This window comes from Hylobates moloch, unplaced genomic scaffold (genome assembly GCF_009828535.3).
Source record: "Hylobates moloch isolate HMO894 unplaced genomic scaffold, HMol_V3 SCAFFOLD_15, whole genome shotgun sequence".
Classification (NCBI taxonomy): Eukaryota; Metazoa; Chordata; class Mammalia; order Primates; family Hylobatidae; genus Hylobates; species Hylobates moloch.
Window position 1 is genome coordinate 37,899,117 of NW_026652290.1, and position 15,939 is coordinate 37,915,055.

At 48.0% G+C, this 15,939-nt stretch overlaps 1 protein-coding gene across 1 annotated transcript; it reads left to right on the forward strand.

The window, feature by feature from the left end:
* Nucleotides 1–343: 343 nt before the first annotated feature.
* Nucleotides 344–4,322, forward strand: LOC116482883 (uncharacterized). The gene is made up of 2 exons (XM_032176374.2): nt 344–769; nt 3,093–4,322. Exons 1-2 carry the CDS (start codon nt 344–346, stop codon nt 3,156–3,158), a joined length of 492 nt encoding a protein of 163 aa, XP_032032265.2. The 3' UTR covers nt 3,159–4,322.
* Nucleotides 4,323–15,939: the final 11,617 nt, after the last annotated feature.

Below are 15,939 nucleotides of genomic sequence, written 5' to 3' on the forward strand. Positions count from 1 at the left end.
AGTTAAACAGACTCCCCTATGAAAAGGCCCTTGGGGACCCTAGGGCGTCAGATGCGATAGCTAATTTTAAAATAACCATTTAACAGGTGATTAGGGAGCGCGCTTTCTCTCCACCACCAAGTTCGCCTCTTCTCCCACCCCCTCTAAAATAAGTCACTTGACGATAGGTGATCCCATCCCCTAGTCCTCTCCTTAATGCTAGCCTAGAGGCGCACTGTCAAGAAGGGATGCGTCTCCTCGCCCTCGAGAACCAGCGCGGAGACCTTTTGTGCCTCTCCTTGGCTGTGAACTTTCCCGCGCGGTAGGTTCTCCTTTAAGAAAGTAGCATCCCTATGAATATTTAATGCGGTGCGCGGACCGGCGGGGCGGAGGGGAGACCACGGCCGGGGTTTCCGCGCGCGCCGAGACCCGGGTGCAGAGAGAGTGCGTCCCCACCAGCCTGGCAGCCGCGGGAACTCGGGGACCGGGAGGGCGGGGGTTAGCGGGAGGAAAGGGTAAGCCGAAGAGGGGCTGGGAACGGGAGGGGGGCTCGGGGCGAACGGGCCGTCGCGTTCATTTCCATAAGAAAGCTGAAATCGCAGTTGGAAGCAGGATTTCTCGCCCCTGCAGCCCTTCCCCCATACCCGGTCTTCTGCAAGAAGCGGGCTCCGGAGCTCAGAGCCCGAAGTGTGTGCCCTGGTCTTTGATGATGTTGATAAAATGTGGTTTCAAATGTTGTCCCGAAGAGGCCGTTTTCCTGTCTGTATGTGGAATGGAAGCACCGTGCCGGGTGAGTCCAGAGCGCCGGGGAGCGGACAGGAGGCGCAGGGCTGAGGAGAGAGAGGGCGCAGCCGGCGGGCGCAGGGCATCCATGCAGGGGAAGTTCTCCGGGGGGTTTTGAAAGGGGAAGCCAGGTTGAAACCAAGTTTCCTTAGCAAGGAAGATTTTGTGTGTGTGTGTGTGTGTGTGTGTGTTTGTGTGTGTGTGTGTGTGTGTGTTCGGGGGTGGGGAGTGCGATGAGGGAAGACGTCACGAAAGCCCCAGAACCCAGGCGGCCCGCGCGTGGGAAGGTCTGGCAAGTCTCGTCACCTCCCTCTTCAAAGAGCGGGGGAAACTTTGGCTGGCCGCCGCTGACCCTCTTCCTGCGAAGGAATAAAGTGAACTTGCCCAGATACTGGATTCCACTGGCGGTTCAGTTGTTCAGTTCTTTCTGCGTTCGCATTGAGCATTGAGTTTCTTTTTGACTTGCAGTGTGAACAGCAGCCATGTGACCTCAATTCTATATCATATCTATATACACACACACTTCCTAGGTACTTTATGATCCCATCTGGAGAAATTAAAACCCAGATCTGTAATGTTTATTCTTAGATAGTTTACCAAAAGCAGGGGGGAAATGTGTGAGACACATGTCTGCAAATATAACAAAAGTACTTTCCCTTATGCTTGAAAAGTTGCCTGCAAATGGCTGGCTTCCGTTTACTGACTGCACCACCTGTACCTCTCCATGAAACTAAATGGAATCAGGAATAAAACACCAATCAGATCAAGCAATTAAATACCAATTATGACTATTAATGACTTTATTACTAATGACTGGAGTTGAGAACTCCAAACCCGATTGAGGTAATCAATCTGTTTTAAAATTCTGCTACCTAACATTTTTACCGCACTCCTTCCCCAAAATAGGAGGTTAAAAAAAACAGAGGTTATGTTTTCAAAGAGTTCTCCAGTAGGTATTCATGGTCAGTGTTGAACTTACTTTTCTCAGTAAAGTTTATTGCTACTGCTGGTAAATAATGGAGTCTTCCTTTCTGGCTCTGCCAAGTTACGCAAAGTGTAATTGATGATGGTGGTTACACAATACATGGTACTTAGTTTGGATGCAGAATTGGGGTGGAGCAGGGGTGCTTTCTCTCTTCAATTACTCTGATAATCCGGCAGACCCTAGAAGATTTTAAGGAACAAGTGTTTCAATTCTTCAGATGGGGTAATGGCTATTGGGATGTTTGGAAGGTGAGGAAATGAAGAATGGGGAACTCAGATAGCAAAGAGAAAGAAGGAATTAGGCCTATGTTTTGAATTTTGTTTTTGCTCATGGGTTGAAATGCCTTTAGCTTGTCATAAGCTAAGTGACTGAAAAGAAAAGGTTACTGAGAACAGTATATTGGTGTAAAGGCTACTGTGTAGCTGGGTTTATTTATTACTGAAGATGATTTGCCAACCCTCCTTGCCTCTTGATTGACACCCCTTCTTATCCCAAATGGAAGTCCCTGTTCATTCTGGGATAGGAGGAGGAGGCCTGGAGGGAGGAAGGGAATAAATTTCTGCTGGAGTCCATGAGAAGAAAGGAGGGGGCAGTTAGTAGGGATTCTTTAGTCACCATGAAGCAGGCAGGCTAGGCAGCTGGGCACTTGGAGGAGCCAGCAGTTCATCTTGGTGTAGGTCATCTCTGCTCATTGTCCCGTAGTTTAGCTCTTCAGGACACAAGCAGGGTTTGGAACAATGAACCTCAAGTCCCTGGCTTGGGGTATTTCCCCTTCACCTCCCTCCTAGGTGGAAGCCTACAGCAGCAGCAGCAGCAGCATCTGGTTCTGATGTGTTTACCAGGCTGGTATGGAAATGCCCAGGGTGCATGGCAGAAACCTGAGCTGCTAGTGACAAGCACACTCCTCTGCTAAGCAGCGAAAAGTTTCGATACTGTTTGAGCACTGGGTGGCCTCTTCTGTTGATGTGAAGCACATGATCCCCCCTCCCCATTTCTATTTGTCAGAGTTAATTGCCCTGCAGTGGGGCAGCTCACACCTCAGGCAGTGCCAAGAAATACAGCAGGGAAGGAATCCTGCACAGGTAACAGGATGGCGTGGTATTACCTTAGACACCCAGGGGTTCAAAAACCTCAGTGGAATGAAATGGGCCTGGGGTATTCTCCCTTTGGTGCCTCCCTAGGGACAAGCCTCTTTGGCCTGGCCTAGACTGTGGGCAGCTTATATATGATGGCCCTGAGTCCTGAAGGTGAAGCTAGTCACTTTCTGTAAATGGACAGTCGACCCCAGAGGCAGTTCTAAAGAGGAGAGCCTGAGGTGTCCACAACAATTTCTTTTCTGTTCCAGGGCACCAAGAGGCACCCTGAGAACTCAGAGGACCCACAGGCTCCCCTCAAGCAAATTCCCTGCTGACCCTGGACACCCCTTGAAAGAGGGGGTAAGAGGCTGCCACAAGGCTCATCTTATAACTTCCAGCAAGGACTCCCAGCAAACAAGTTCAGCTTGGGATCTGCCCACCACTAAGCCTGGCTCGGAGTGGGTACAGGGGGGTGGGGTGGGGGGCGTGGTGGAGAGGCAGAGTCCCTGAACAGGGAAAAGACAATCAGCTGTTCCCTTTTCTGGTGTCAGAGGCAAAGAAGCCTGAAGGGCTGGCGGTGGTGCTGGCTCTGGGTTAATTGACTCTGTGATCCTGTCCAGCTGTCCTACAGGGAGTTCCAGAGCTCTCCCAAAGTGCATGGGGAACTGCACAAGTAGGACTGGGGCACAATACCAGAAGCTATTTGTCTCCTAGAACCTGGCACCCCCTCCACTTACCTTACAGGAGACCCACATCACTCAGTTCCCAGGACATCTGGTGGGAGAGTCTGGTGAGAGTTGGAGGCAGACTTCCTCTACTTACAACTTGTTTGAAAATGGACATAAAGAGGAGAACAGACACTCCATCGCCCCTTCAGGGCCTCCTTTGTGTCACAAAACCTATCCCCTCCTAGGGCACCCTTGACACTCCCCTAGGTGGGTGTACACATTGTTCAGGACCTGTCCCCTGTACCCAAATAAATATAAATGAGTTTATTTCTTTAAAAGAAATATTACAGCCATAAACTTTTCCCAGCCGGAACCTACCTAATTTCATCAAGGTCTCTTGCTAGCAGCCATAACCCAGGCCAAAGGGGCTTGTCCCTAGGGAGGCACCAAAGGGAGAATACCCCAGGCCCATTTCATTTCACTGAGCTTTTTGAACCCCTAGGTGTCTAAGGTAATACCACCACCATCCCCACCTGTTTTCAGTTCTTTCTTTGTGGCTTAAGATTGCATTTTAGGAGGGTTTATGTAATGTTGTTCACGTCAGCAAGTCTCCCTGCCCCACCCTCACCCCACTGTCCTATTTGGAATTATAGTTGGAAACCACACACACATAGAAAATCTTTGAAGATTTTTTTCTGCTATTCTTCCTGACTAGAAGAGTTGACAAGACATAGACACATTAAGTTGCATAAAATACAGTAGCGTGATCAGCCTAAATGCATCTCATTTGCACTGTTTGTAACCAGGGGTGGGGGCTTGTGTCACTCATTGCCTCCCCCTCCTCTGCCCAAGCCAGACCAGCAGGCTGGAATTTCAGAGCAGGCCCCAAGGCAGCAGCCATTTGGGAAGTGGAAGCCCTAGCCTACCCCAGGCCAGCGGGGGTGGGGGGTGGATAGAGAAGGTGTCTGGAGGTCTGGCCTGAGGGCTTGGACCAGCTTTGGCAGACCTGGGCTCTGGGAGGCTTGGCCGGTTGGTGCCCGCAGCTGGAAGTTGGAGGTCTGCAGCGATGCTTCTGAGCTTCCCCTGGGTTGAGTTCAAGAAAGGGGACACCAAGAAGTAGGGGAACAGTCACTGACTATATTTTACATCCACGCCTACCCCTTTCCCGGAGTTGTGTTCTCACCACCCACTTTGTCAGGGGAGGAGAAACACTCCTGCCTGATCGGTTCCTGCACCTGCTCCCAGCCCTGAACTCGGGCCCTGAGCTCCTCACTGCCGCCTGCTCTGCGCTGAGCCCCACTCCTGAGACCGCGAGGTGCCAGAGCAGCGCCTCTCCCAACAACTCCTAGACGCCTGTAGGAGCTGTGCCGGAGCCTTCAGAACCCCGTGGGGGTGTGGGGGTGAAGTTGGAGGTCCTCCGCGTGATTTTTTCTTACTTTTTCCCAATTGTTCTCCTGCGTTGATTTCAACTTTTCCAGTCTCCCGGTGCTGGGGCGCCAATCCTTTCCCACCAATTCCTACCCACCAGCTAGCTGGAGGTCGGGGCCTAGGGTCGCCCCAGAGTTCTATGGTGGCAGGGGGCGCCAAGTAGAGGGGCGGGAGGAGCTGGGTCCTCGGGAACCGAAGGGGACCTCAGCGGGGGCGGAGTGCGCAGCCTTGGCTGCTGGGAAATGCCCAACTAGCTGCTGTGAGTGCCCACAGCGCGTCGTGGGGGCGTCCGTTCTGCAGCTCGGGTGACTCAGACGCCCCGCCAACCCCATCAGCTCCCGGCTTCTCGAACGCTCTTCTGCTCGCCCAGCGGGGAGACTTCAGGGCCTGCCTCGTCAGGCCAGATTGCAGCCCGCGACCTTCCCGGATCAACCAAGGGCGAGGCATGTTGCCCAGCAAGGCTGCCGCCTAACTGAGCCTCCCGGGAAACAGCCATGACCAAAGCCCCGCGGGCCCAGGCGCGGGCACCTACCCCTACCCGCGCAGGCCTGCGGGAGCGCAGGGGCCGAGGCCGAGACGCTGGACTTCCAGCCCCACACCTCTGACAACCCGGGCACGTCTGCGGAGCCCGGGGGAACAATCAGCGGGCTCTGCGTCCCGGGAGCTGGGGACACGCCTGCAAGGTGTGTGATCCTTTAAAGATCCTTAGTACTAGTTTTGTAGGGAGCCTTTGTTACAGCTTTGTCAGCCTGCGCGCCTTCAGCAGCTCCCCCTCCCGGGCCCCTCGGTTCCCTCCGGGCTCGCCCCCAGCGGAGAGGGCCTGGCGCAGGGGATCTGCCCAGGATCAACTGCCCTCTTCCAGCTCCCCTTCTGCGAGATTCTTTTCCGTTGGTTACAATCTCCCCTCCGTGCCTAGGGCAGATAAACACGGGTCGCCCCACCTGCAGTATTGGGGCGATGCTGTCCTAGAAGAACGGGCTTTCTGAATGTGACCTCGGGATGCTGCAGCGGCGCAATACTGCTACTGCTGAATGAGTAGCTCTCCTGCCACCGCAGGGCGACTGCGGTGGGCACAGCAGGGCGCACAGAGGAGGGGGTAATCTGCCCGCCCAGGCTAAGGATTTGAGGGTTCTGACAAAAAGAGCTGGTTGAGGATGACACAGTAGTGAACTAACCTGGCTCCTACCACCCCACAGGGCAACCAGATCCCAGTAGTCTGGGGTACCACTGCCCCCACCATACCACTATTGTAAAGTATGGACTCCTGCTTAGCCAAGGTGCAGCTCTAGGCAGGATCTCTGAAGGATGCTCTGGCACACAGAGGGTGCAGGTATGACTTTACCTGCACACAAGCTTACATGTGCCCTGTCATATATGGCTACACGTTTCCCCATTTCCCCACAGTCTTCCTATTGGACTTGTCTTCATTCCTCCTTTCTAGGGCTTTCTGCCTGCACACAGTCATTTGGAGAAAATCAAGTGAGTGCACCTCTCCCCACAGAGGATTCTGTATGTTATGTAACACACTCACACTGGGATTCCTCAAGTTACCATTTTGCCCCAAATCAGCCAGCACTTGGTTTTCTGGCGGGGGCGTCAGGATGATGCAAATAGAGGTGGAAGCTTCATTCCCTGGGGGCTTTTATTCCTCCCCTTGAAGCCCCAGTTCAAGGCCCAGGAACAAAGGGGAAAGGTAACTGATCTCTCTTTTGGTCTTTCTCTCCCCTCACTTCCACCCCTTCACCTGCAGGCCCTCCTCTTTGATAAATAGAGGAAAGCCCGTGGGATCAGGTACATATGTAAATACTGCTGAGCTTGGCCAGCCCTCCTCACTGAAAAGCAGAAAGCCCGTTTCAGGTGGAGGCTGCTCCGTGCCTTTGAGGGTCCACCACTTCTATTCCCCCAGACTGCTTGGGACTCAAGGCCACTCACTTAACATCCTTCTCTTGTTAAAAACATTCAGGACAACTATTAAATAGTTCTTGGAAGAGTTAAAAGACCTTCTTTCAGGAGTGAAACGTTTTTAAAGCTGTGCTTGGCAGAAGTCTTTAAGGCGTACAAAGTAGAATCAGTAGACTTGCCTGAGCGATTTTGAAATTTGAAAGATTTCTCCCCATGAAATGGTAATTTAAAATAGTTCGTAGATGTTGTTTTGTTCTATGATGGCTATTTCACTATTGTCACCTAAGGATTCTGAAGACCAAGCTACTAAGACATTTCTTTTCATTTGGTTAGTTTCTGGGTGATACTATGCTTTCTGATTAGACCTATTTAATTTATTTTTTAATTCTGCAGGAGAGTTTTCAACCTTGGAAATGTAAGTGAAACACAGACTCACCCTCCTTGTGAGACCTTGATAGGGGCAGAAAGGAACAAATCTGGCTATCACCACTCACACCTGGAAGTATCCCTGTCTAAACCTGGGTACAATGAGGGTGGTGGGTTTTGACACCTTTTATTTTATTGCTGGCTCAAGGAAAATTCTTTGAAATGAACGTCTATTCTACTTCAGTGTGCAATGTTCCAGCAGACTTAATGGGCTTGCCTTATGTGGAGAGGCAGTCCTGGAGGACAGAGCTAATGTGTGGTCTCCCAGGAAGCTCATCAGAACACCTCTTGTCCCTTTTCTTTAAAATAAAAAAAAATTTAAAAAGTTTTTGCTTCCCTCTCAATGTCCATTCCATTATTTTGTAGCTACAATAATGAAACATGGACAGTAGTGATCATTCTTTTTGTCCTATGTACTCATGTCTAGTGTTAGGACCTTACAAAGCCCCAGACATACCTCAGGTGTATTCTGCACTTTTCGTATCTGTTCACTGCTCACTGGGTCACACAGATAATTCACACTTGATTCCACCTTCCTCTGGACAACTCTCCCTCAAACAACACCCCTCTATCAACTTATAGGGAAAGGAGATTCACTTAGAGAAAACTTCTTGAATTAAAGACCAGACTCAGTTTCACCAGGTAACTGATCCTGGCCATACCGGTGACTAGGAAGTCATCACCTAACACTCTACCTAGATACAAACTGTCAGGAAGGAGGCAGGCTGGTGGGCACATTTCCACAGACATTTCTAAAACTGTGGCAACTGAGTACATTTTACAGACACAATTTTGGTATATTCCCATCCATCTTAAGGCACTTAAAATGCAATTTTGTTCACACGCATGTGCGTGCACACATACACACACGCACGTGTCAACTAGGGTGATATTAACAGTCCATTTCCACTGGGCAATTCTGGGGACAGCAGCTACAACTAACAAACTTCTTTTCTGAGGAGTAAAAAAGAAAACAAAAGCCTCTCCATCTATTTTAAAAGGTTATTTTATATTGTTTAGCATTCTTTCGAAACAGGAATTGGCTGGACACTTCTCCCTTTTCAAAGAACAGGTAAACTACTCTCCTACCCAGCCCCTCCCCAAGACCAAGCCATTTTTAAAAGCAAAAATTTCTGTTTCCAAAGGAAGAAAAAGGAACAAATTCCATTAATGAATTACATACGTGGAATGTGGCTTGTCTAGGACATTTGTATTTGTAAATAAATGGCTCCCTGTTTATTATGTATGTTTTACTGGAAAAAAAACGAACTCTAATGCCTCTGAGCGTGTTATAATACAGCAAATACTTCCACTTAGGGTTTAAGTTCCACTGTTTCTTGGTAGTCACTAGAAAGAAATCGGGTTAAATGGAGTCAATTGTAGGGTTTAAGCGTCCAGGCTGACTTGGGGACGCGGCACCTCTAAAGTTCTCATGTTTGCCGAAGTGCGGGGGGAAGGGGGAATGGCTCCCTAGGAATCTTATGGGGATTAATCTGGGGTTTCGCCTTTATCCCGGGATCTTTCTAAGGCTCACCACGACCTCCGTCTGCAGCTTCAGAAGAGAAGCCGGCGCGCGATCTCCTTGGCGGGCGGACTGGACACAGTCCTTGCCTTGCCCTGCTGCCGGCGCCCGCACACCGCGGTCTCAGGATCTCCCCGTAGACCTAGGCCTGCAGTCCTCGGGCCGAGACGGGGCCTGGGGGAGCGACTGTCAGCAGGCCAGGCACAGGCAGTCTACCCTGGTGCCTGTAGGGTGCTCGAGTTTCCCACACGCGGGAAGCGGAGGCGTGGGCCAAGCGCCGGGGGCTGCCCAAAAACTCCACCGCCCAGTGCGGCGCGCAGGGCCTGGCGGCGCGAAACTTCCACAAAGCCGCCGGCCGCCTCCGGCCTTGCCTCTACCCCGCAGTCCCAGCTGCCTAGACTTCGGTGTCTTCCCACACAATGAGCCCTGCCAGTGCACTAGGCTGTTCCGCTCTGACTTCTGCCCGCACATGGGGACCCGAGCGAAAGGTTATGGGTTAGAACAAGTCAGCGCATCTCCTTCCACGCGCCGCATCCTTCGGGAAGACAAACAGAGTACGCCCCCCACGTCAATTTCAGGCCCTGGTCTGTGGGCTGGGACACAGTCCTGGAAGACCCAAGGGGTCACGGGTCCAGATCCGTCTTTACTTTGTCCTCCGCTCCAGGGCTCCAGGGCCCTGGGCAGCAGAGAGGTGGATTTCAGAGAAGGCCCGGGTCAGCCAGGCCTTGAACTCAGCCCCTCTGAACTCCACTGTCAGCAGCGGGGGCGGCAACTCAATTCTCCCGCGAGGAGGCTGCACCCCCAGAACGGAAAATCCGCAAACGTCGCGCAGAGACCCACAGGCATTTCTACCTTTCCTTCCACAAGCCCTCCAGAAAGTTATCGCCAGAACCTCTGGAACCTGAGCCGAATCCAGCCTCCAGCAACTCCCTCAACCTTCCAGGGAAACTTTCAGAAGTTTCCCTTTCCTTCGCTCCTCAATTCCTTGGACTTTCTCCAGCCCCCAGGTTTGCTCATTACTCTGCTGACTGCCCTTTAGTCTCTAGGGCTCCACAGGCCTGAGTGTTTCCAGAATAATAATAATAATAATAATAATAATAATAATAATAATTGTTATTATGAGGCTGGGGAAGAACAGGATCAGAGGGTAGAAGGGACTGAGGGAGAGAGTGGAAATGTTTATGGAAAGGTTTATTTAAACCTGTGTTTCAAAAGGGTTCAGTTGACAATTATCAGTAACCCCGATAGACAACTCCATTAAAAAAAAAAAGAAGAATTTACTATTGCTCTTGAAAGCCGTTATTTTTTACATCGCTTTTTAGGAAGATAGATGAACAAAACATCGCGTTTCAAGCCATTTTGATCTGTAATTGAAAGGCAGGATCGGTTTGTATTCTCCTACGGCTTTTACAGAAGTTGCAGTGATCCAAAGTCGGGTTGCTGTGTCAGAGTGGCATTTTTATTAATGAGAATACAAAAAGCTTGCATATTCTCAGCCCTGCTTGAATTTAGTTGCTAAGCAACCGGTGTATGGTAATTCATCCGCGAAATTTAAATCTTTGAGAAAGGTTCGTGCGTTTTGCTGAATGGTCGCCACGAGGAAAACAACTTGTGGGACCCGCAGCAGCTGCCACAGTCTGGCCGCCCGGCCGTGCCGGGCCGAGCAGGGACCCGGCCGCCCCACCGCGACCGCCACCGCCCCACCTCCGCGCCCAGCCCTGCCCTCCCTCCCGGAGAGAAGCGAGCTTTGGACGCCCGGCTGCCTCGGGTCCCCCTCCCCCTCCGCCTCTTGTGATCCGGGGTTTTCACCGGAGGCAGGCCTTACACCTGACCCAGTCGCCTGTACCCCTAGGGCTTCGGGGTCCAGACTGCGAATTTCCGCTTCCCCCTCCCCTCACGCACACCCACATGCACACGGCACGCGCGCGCACACACTAGCGCACACATCGTGCAGCCACGAGAATGACTGTTACCCTCTTCCCAGACCCCTCTAAGGTCACTTCCAGAGCCAACTCTTCCTTGAGGAAGACCGGACTCATCAAGAACGCAGCCCACAGCCCGCCAGAAGGCCAGGCGGCCGCCTCTGGCCGGCAGTGACATCATAGGCTCCTGCTCGCCAAGCTCGCGCCCACATTTTAGGATACAGGAACAAACACGGATGTGAAATCAAGAATGAAAGAGAGAGTAATCTAATTAATAGGCCATGAGCCAGGCTAACAAAATCAAAGAATCTGATTACACAAGTACCCCTCTTGCTATCTCCGCTGCCCCCACCCCCAGCTCCTCCAGGCTGCGCACTATTTCCTGTCCTAGGCTGCAAAGTTCAGGATGCAAACGCAGAGCCTTCTGCTTTCCTTATTGAAATCAACGTCAAGCCTACCGTGGGGATCCCGCACCCAGGAGGTCACATGGGTGAACTTCAGGGCCTCAGACCAGCAGCCCTGAGGAGCTGAGATGACCAACCGACCTACAGAACTTGGAGAGCCTGAGAGGTTGCCCCACACTTCTCAAATGCATCACTCTTAACAACAACAACAACAGCAGCAGCAGCAACAACAACGACAACACCTGTGCTGATTGCTTATGCTGTTAGTAGCTGGACTAGGACAAAGGGCTTCTCCACTCACAGTCATTTTATAGATCATCTAAGTTTTTTTCTTCAGTCTAGCACAACTCTTCTTTTTTCACATCACCTTGCTTCTGGGTCACTGATAACCTCAAACTCCCAACACTTATTACAACTCCCTTTCCCAACGTAGATGTCTGAGCACAGTCAGGTATTAGGTTATCACTGAAACGTAGCATCTGCTCTAATCGTTGCAGCCAGCCACGTGCATTTCATGAAAGAAGAAAATTCTTTAATTTCTGTCTTTCTGCCTTAAAAAAAAATCAGGTCCACCTTTTAAATAATTAATTTCAAGTCTGCATCCAGTGCCAATACTTGTTGCATCCATTTTAGAGTTGATTAATTACCCTGGAACTTGGGCAAACTAAACTCCATGTGGAGAGAATGTTTCTTCCTTCAATTTAGTACTGAAAGCTACAAGTTATTAATGGATTTTACTCAATTTACATACAAATTAGTGCAAATATGCCCATCTCTTAAAGTACATTTTTGTATAAATATATAAAAGTATCATTTTTGATTTAGCTTGAAGAGGTTGATCATTTATTACAAAAATAAACGAATAAATACAACAATATATTGTTGCTTTCAACAGGATAAATACTTTACAAATATATAATTTAAAAAACAAATTTAATTGTTAAAATTATTTAAAATATTACACTTATCGATAAAACTATCAATAGTATATACTGCATTTAATATTAGAACCAATTATTCTCTGAATGTTCAAAACCATTCATACAAAACAGATTATGAGCATGGTCATGAGCAAACACTGCAGGCTACAGGGCAGCAAAGGGAATCACTAAGATCAATAATGAACAGTTCTATTCGGAACAAAGAAGTAGTCCTTGGCTAAGTACTAAAAAAAAAAAAAAAAAAAAAAAAAAGGCAGAGCAACAATAGCAAAGTGACTATTTTCAATCCACCTTGAATGATTTATCGCACAGACTTGCCAGGGGAAGATGGTTGTGGGAGTGAGGTGACCGACGGAGGCCTGGACAACTGATCAAGAGCCACAGGAGACTGTAAACTGTAAGTGGGCCTAGCTTGGGATTAGCAAGGCTGATGGAACAGAACTTTGTCACTTTCCTTTGGGTTGGAAGGGGAGGGGGGGTTGGATTGGAATGGAGGAAACAAATGGGCACTTTACGAAGCACAAGACACTTGCGCTGCAAAGGAACACAATGACCAAATTCATTAAAAAGATCTGGTGATATATAACAATATTTTCATTATTTACATGTGTAACAATATAAGCCTTAGCACAAAACCTCTCAGTTATATCTGCCCTCTCTTGTTTTTCAACCATGAATTTCATTTTGTAATTACATTCAAAGGATTGATTAAAAAAATGGGGTGCAAGCATTAGCTCACTTTATAAAATGCAAATAATGAAACAACATGGGTTTGCTTTCCCAGCTTCTCCAATTAAAAGTTACTCTGCTACCCCCAAATCAGGGATTCTTCCAAAGTAATCAGCAAAGTTTGCTTTTTAATAGAAAACAGTGTGAAATCTAATGTTAGCTCTTTTGTTGTCAGCTAAATCAAGTAAGTAGATACCTCCTAAAATTTTTTTAATAGACCCATTACTTGTCTAATCAACCACCACCATTCCCATAGGAAAAACAAGATTCCATCTCACCTGCCAGTAGTATCCACCACATAAAAACAATCTGACCAGTCCTCAGCTTTCCAATTAGGACTTCTTTGCTCGCCTTTCTAGACACCCCCAAAATGGTGAACTTCTCCCCCACCCCTACTCCAGGTTGTAAATTTGCTGGGCATAGGGATTACAGCAGCAAGAGAAATGCGGAACAAGAAGGCAAAGAAAAGTAAATTGTGGTTTCTTGTCTTCATTTTTTTCTTCTCTCTGTTTAATACATGTGGCCTTTTTCAGATTTCACAAATCAAAATGATTGTGATTTTTAGTACGATTTGGCGTTTAAAATAATGCAACCCAATACATGGCCATCTGGCTGGGCTTGATTTATGAAAGTGACACAGGGCCTGTCTGGGAGAAATAACTGTTCCTTGTTGCTCTCACAGTTTTCTGGGTTTTTTAACCCCTGCATTGATATCACAGGGAGAGGGAGTGAAGATGAGAGAAGGAGGAAAAAAAGTGAGTGACAGCTAAGTGAGATTGGGGGGAATTTGTCTGTAAAATCGTTGCTCTACCACTGCTAAATACTTTTATTTTAAGAACAATATATAGGGACTCAACTAAGCCGAGCCTTTAGCGTCTTAAGTACTCACAACCTGAGGCGTTACACTTTCATTTTCCCACATTGTAAATATTGAAACATTAACTTGATCAGTGTGACCACTCTGCAGGGTTTATGTAAAAGGTTACCTAAAACCCCCAGCACCAGTAAAGAAGATATAGAATCATACTGGGGAGTGACAAAAACACAGAAATATAGAACCTTAAGTCTGAGTTGGTAATTGCACTGAGGGTATGCAGTGTGGACCATAATCAGGATTTTAGAACTATATTCTTTCATTACAGGGGGGGGAAAAAACCCCAAAGCTTAATAATTTAAATTTAATTACATATAGTTATTGATGGGAAGTAATTGATATCAAAATATTTTATAAGACTTATAAGCCAGTCTTAACAACTATAGTCTTGAGAAAAAGAGAAAGGAGACAGGAACATGTTGGGAGGGGGACAGGAGAAGAAAAAAGAAGCTGAACTTGGGGGGAGGGGCTGTATTAACCATTAATAACCAGTTGGCTCATTTTTACTGGTAATATCGTTCAATCTTCCGATAAGAAACACAGGTATCTCCAAGAAAAGGGTTAATATTTAGGCAATCTCACCTGAAAACACTAAAGACATCCACTAAAATTAAGGGAGAGAAAAATATTGTGAATTTATGGATCATCGAGGAGTGACTACTATGTTAAAATACTAGCTGTCTCAGCAATGCCTATGCTTTACTCTAGATTTCCAAAAGTACCTTAAGTGGAGCAGGCTCCACTTCCTCAACGCTATTACTTAGGGATTTTCATTAGTAAAAAAATATTTCTTAAAGAACTCTTTTCTTCCCACACAGTGTTTACGCATCAGACACAGACTATTTCATTCTAACAAATTTATTTTCTCGATCAGCTCTTACGGAATCACTACTCAAATTAAATTACAATCAAATGATCACATCAAAAGATACCCTTATTACCTAACAACTGTCCATATTTTCATTTCATTTTGATTTGTGCTCGTCTGAAAAAAACACGTAATACAAGATCTGGGGAAAAATAAATTACCGTTTTGCAGCAGTTCATAAGTATTCTGAATAAAATATTAAAAGAAGTCATTTAATGAAAATATAAAGCAAATATTTTTAGATCAACAACGGATCTAACAATTCTATATTGCCGTCTTTTGAAAAGTCTGTTTATTAAAACCTACCAAAAACACTGCTTGGAAATGGCAGTATTATATAATCACATCCACAGCACCCATTCAATCAAAGTTGGCAACGGATTGAGGAGAGAAGTCCAGAGAAGTGCAGCGGCTGGTGCTCAGTCTTTCTAAATTCCTTTATCTGAGTCAGTCCAAAAATAAAAAATAAAAAATATTAATAAAAAAAATATTAGCGGTGGAATCTTTAGGCATCGTCCACCCTGAACGGCAGCCGTCAAAGCCTGGGTACACGGCCGGGCCTGGCTCGGCGGCCTCGCTGGCTGGGCCTCCGCTCTGCTCCCAGTCCGCCCGCCGCGCGCGACCCGACTCGGCTGGGGCCTCTCGCCACTCCTTAGCGGACGTCCCCCTCTCCTTCTGCTCCTTCCCGATGCTTTTATTTCCAAGGTTACTTTGAGGATACTTTTCTTTTGGCTTTGCTATTCAGTCTGTTAGTTTCAGAAGCTGTCAATATAATTATTTTTTTTCTTGGAGACTGTTTTTCCCCCCTCCTTCCCATTTCAGAGTTGATTTGTTTGTTTCCAAATGACTTTAATATGGCCAAGAAAAACAGGGTCCCAGAGCACGGTGTCGTCCCCTGATGGAACCTGGTGCCTCTGTTTTCTCTCAGGTCGCTCCCAGGAAATAAAGTTTCCGTGGATCTCTTTAGGCAGCTGTTTTGGAGGGAGAAAGTGAAAGGAAAGGGGACTCTCTCTCTCTCTTTTTTTCAAAGAGGAGAAGACGAGGCAGGTGCTGTCCACCGCTGCCGTGTAGGTCATCTCAGGGTGGAAAAACCTCACGAGTGCAGTTTTCGTGCGTCAGGCATCTTCACCCTTCTTTAAAAACAAAAACAAAAACGAAACACCACCACAGTATAAACGAGATCTCATGATCGCCCCCTTTTTCTCTTCTGGTTTTGTTTGTTATATATTTATATAAAACAGTCTGGGTGTTTAATATGCTTTTTATTTTTTGGCCCCTCCTTCCTTGGACTGCAAAAATGCCTCCTTGGTCCGTTTCTCCCGCGTTTTCTCCTCCAAGGGCGAGCATGCCTGTCTCTGGGTGGAGGGGAGGGCGGCGGATGGGCCTGGGCTGGAGCCCGGAGCGGCCCAGGTGCAGGGTCGGCGCGGCGGCG

Bases quoted from the DNA above. Each gene is read 5' to 3' on its own strand.
- LOC116482883 (XM_032176374.2), top strand. From the start codon at position 344: ATGCGGTGCGCGGACCGGCGGGGCGGAGGGGAGACCACGGCCGGGGTT. The intron at 770-3,092 runs GTGAGTCCAGAG...TTTCTGTTCCAG, and splicing joins GAATGGAAGCACCGTGCCGG to GGCACCAAGAGGCACCCTGA.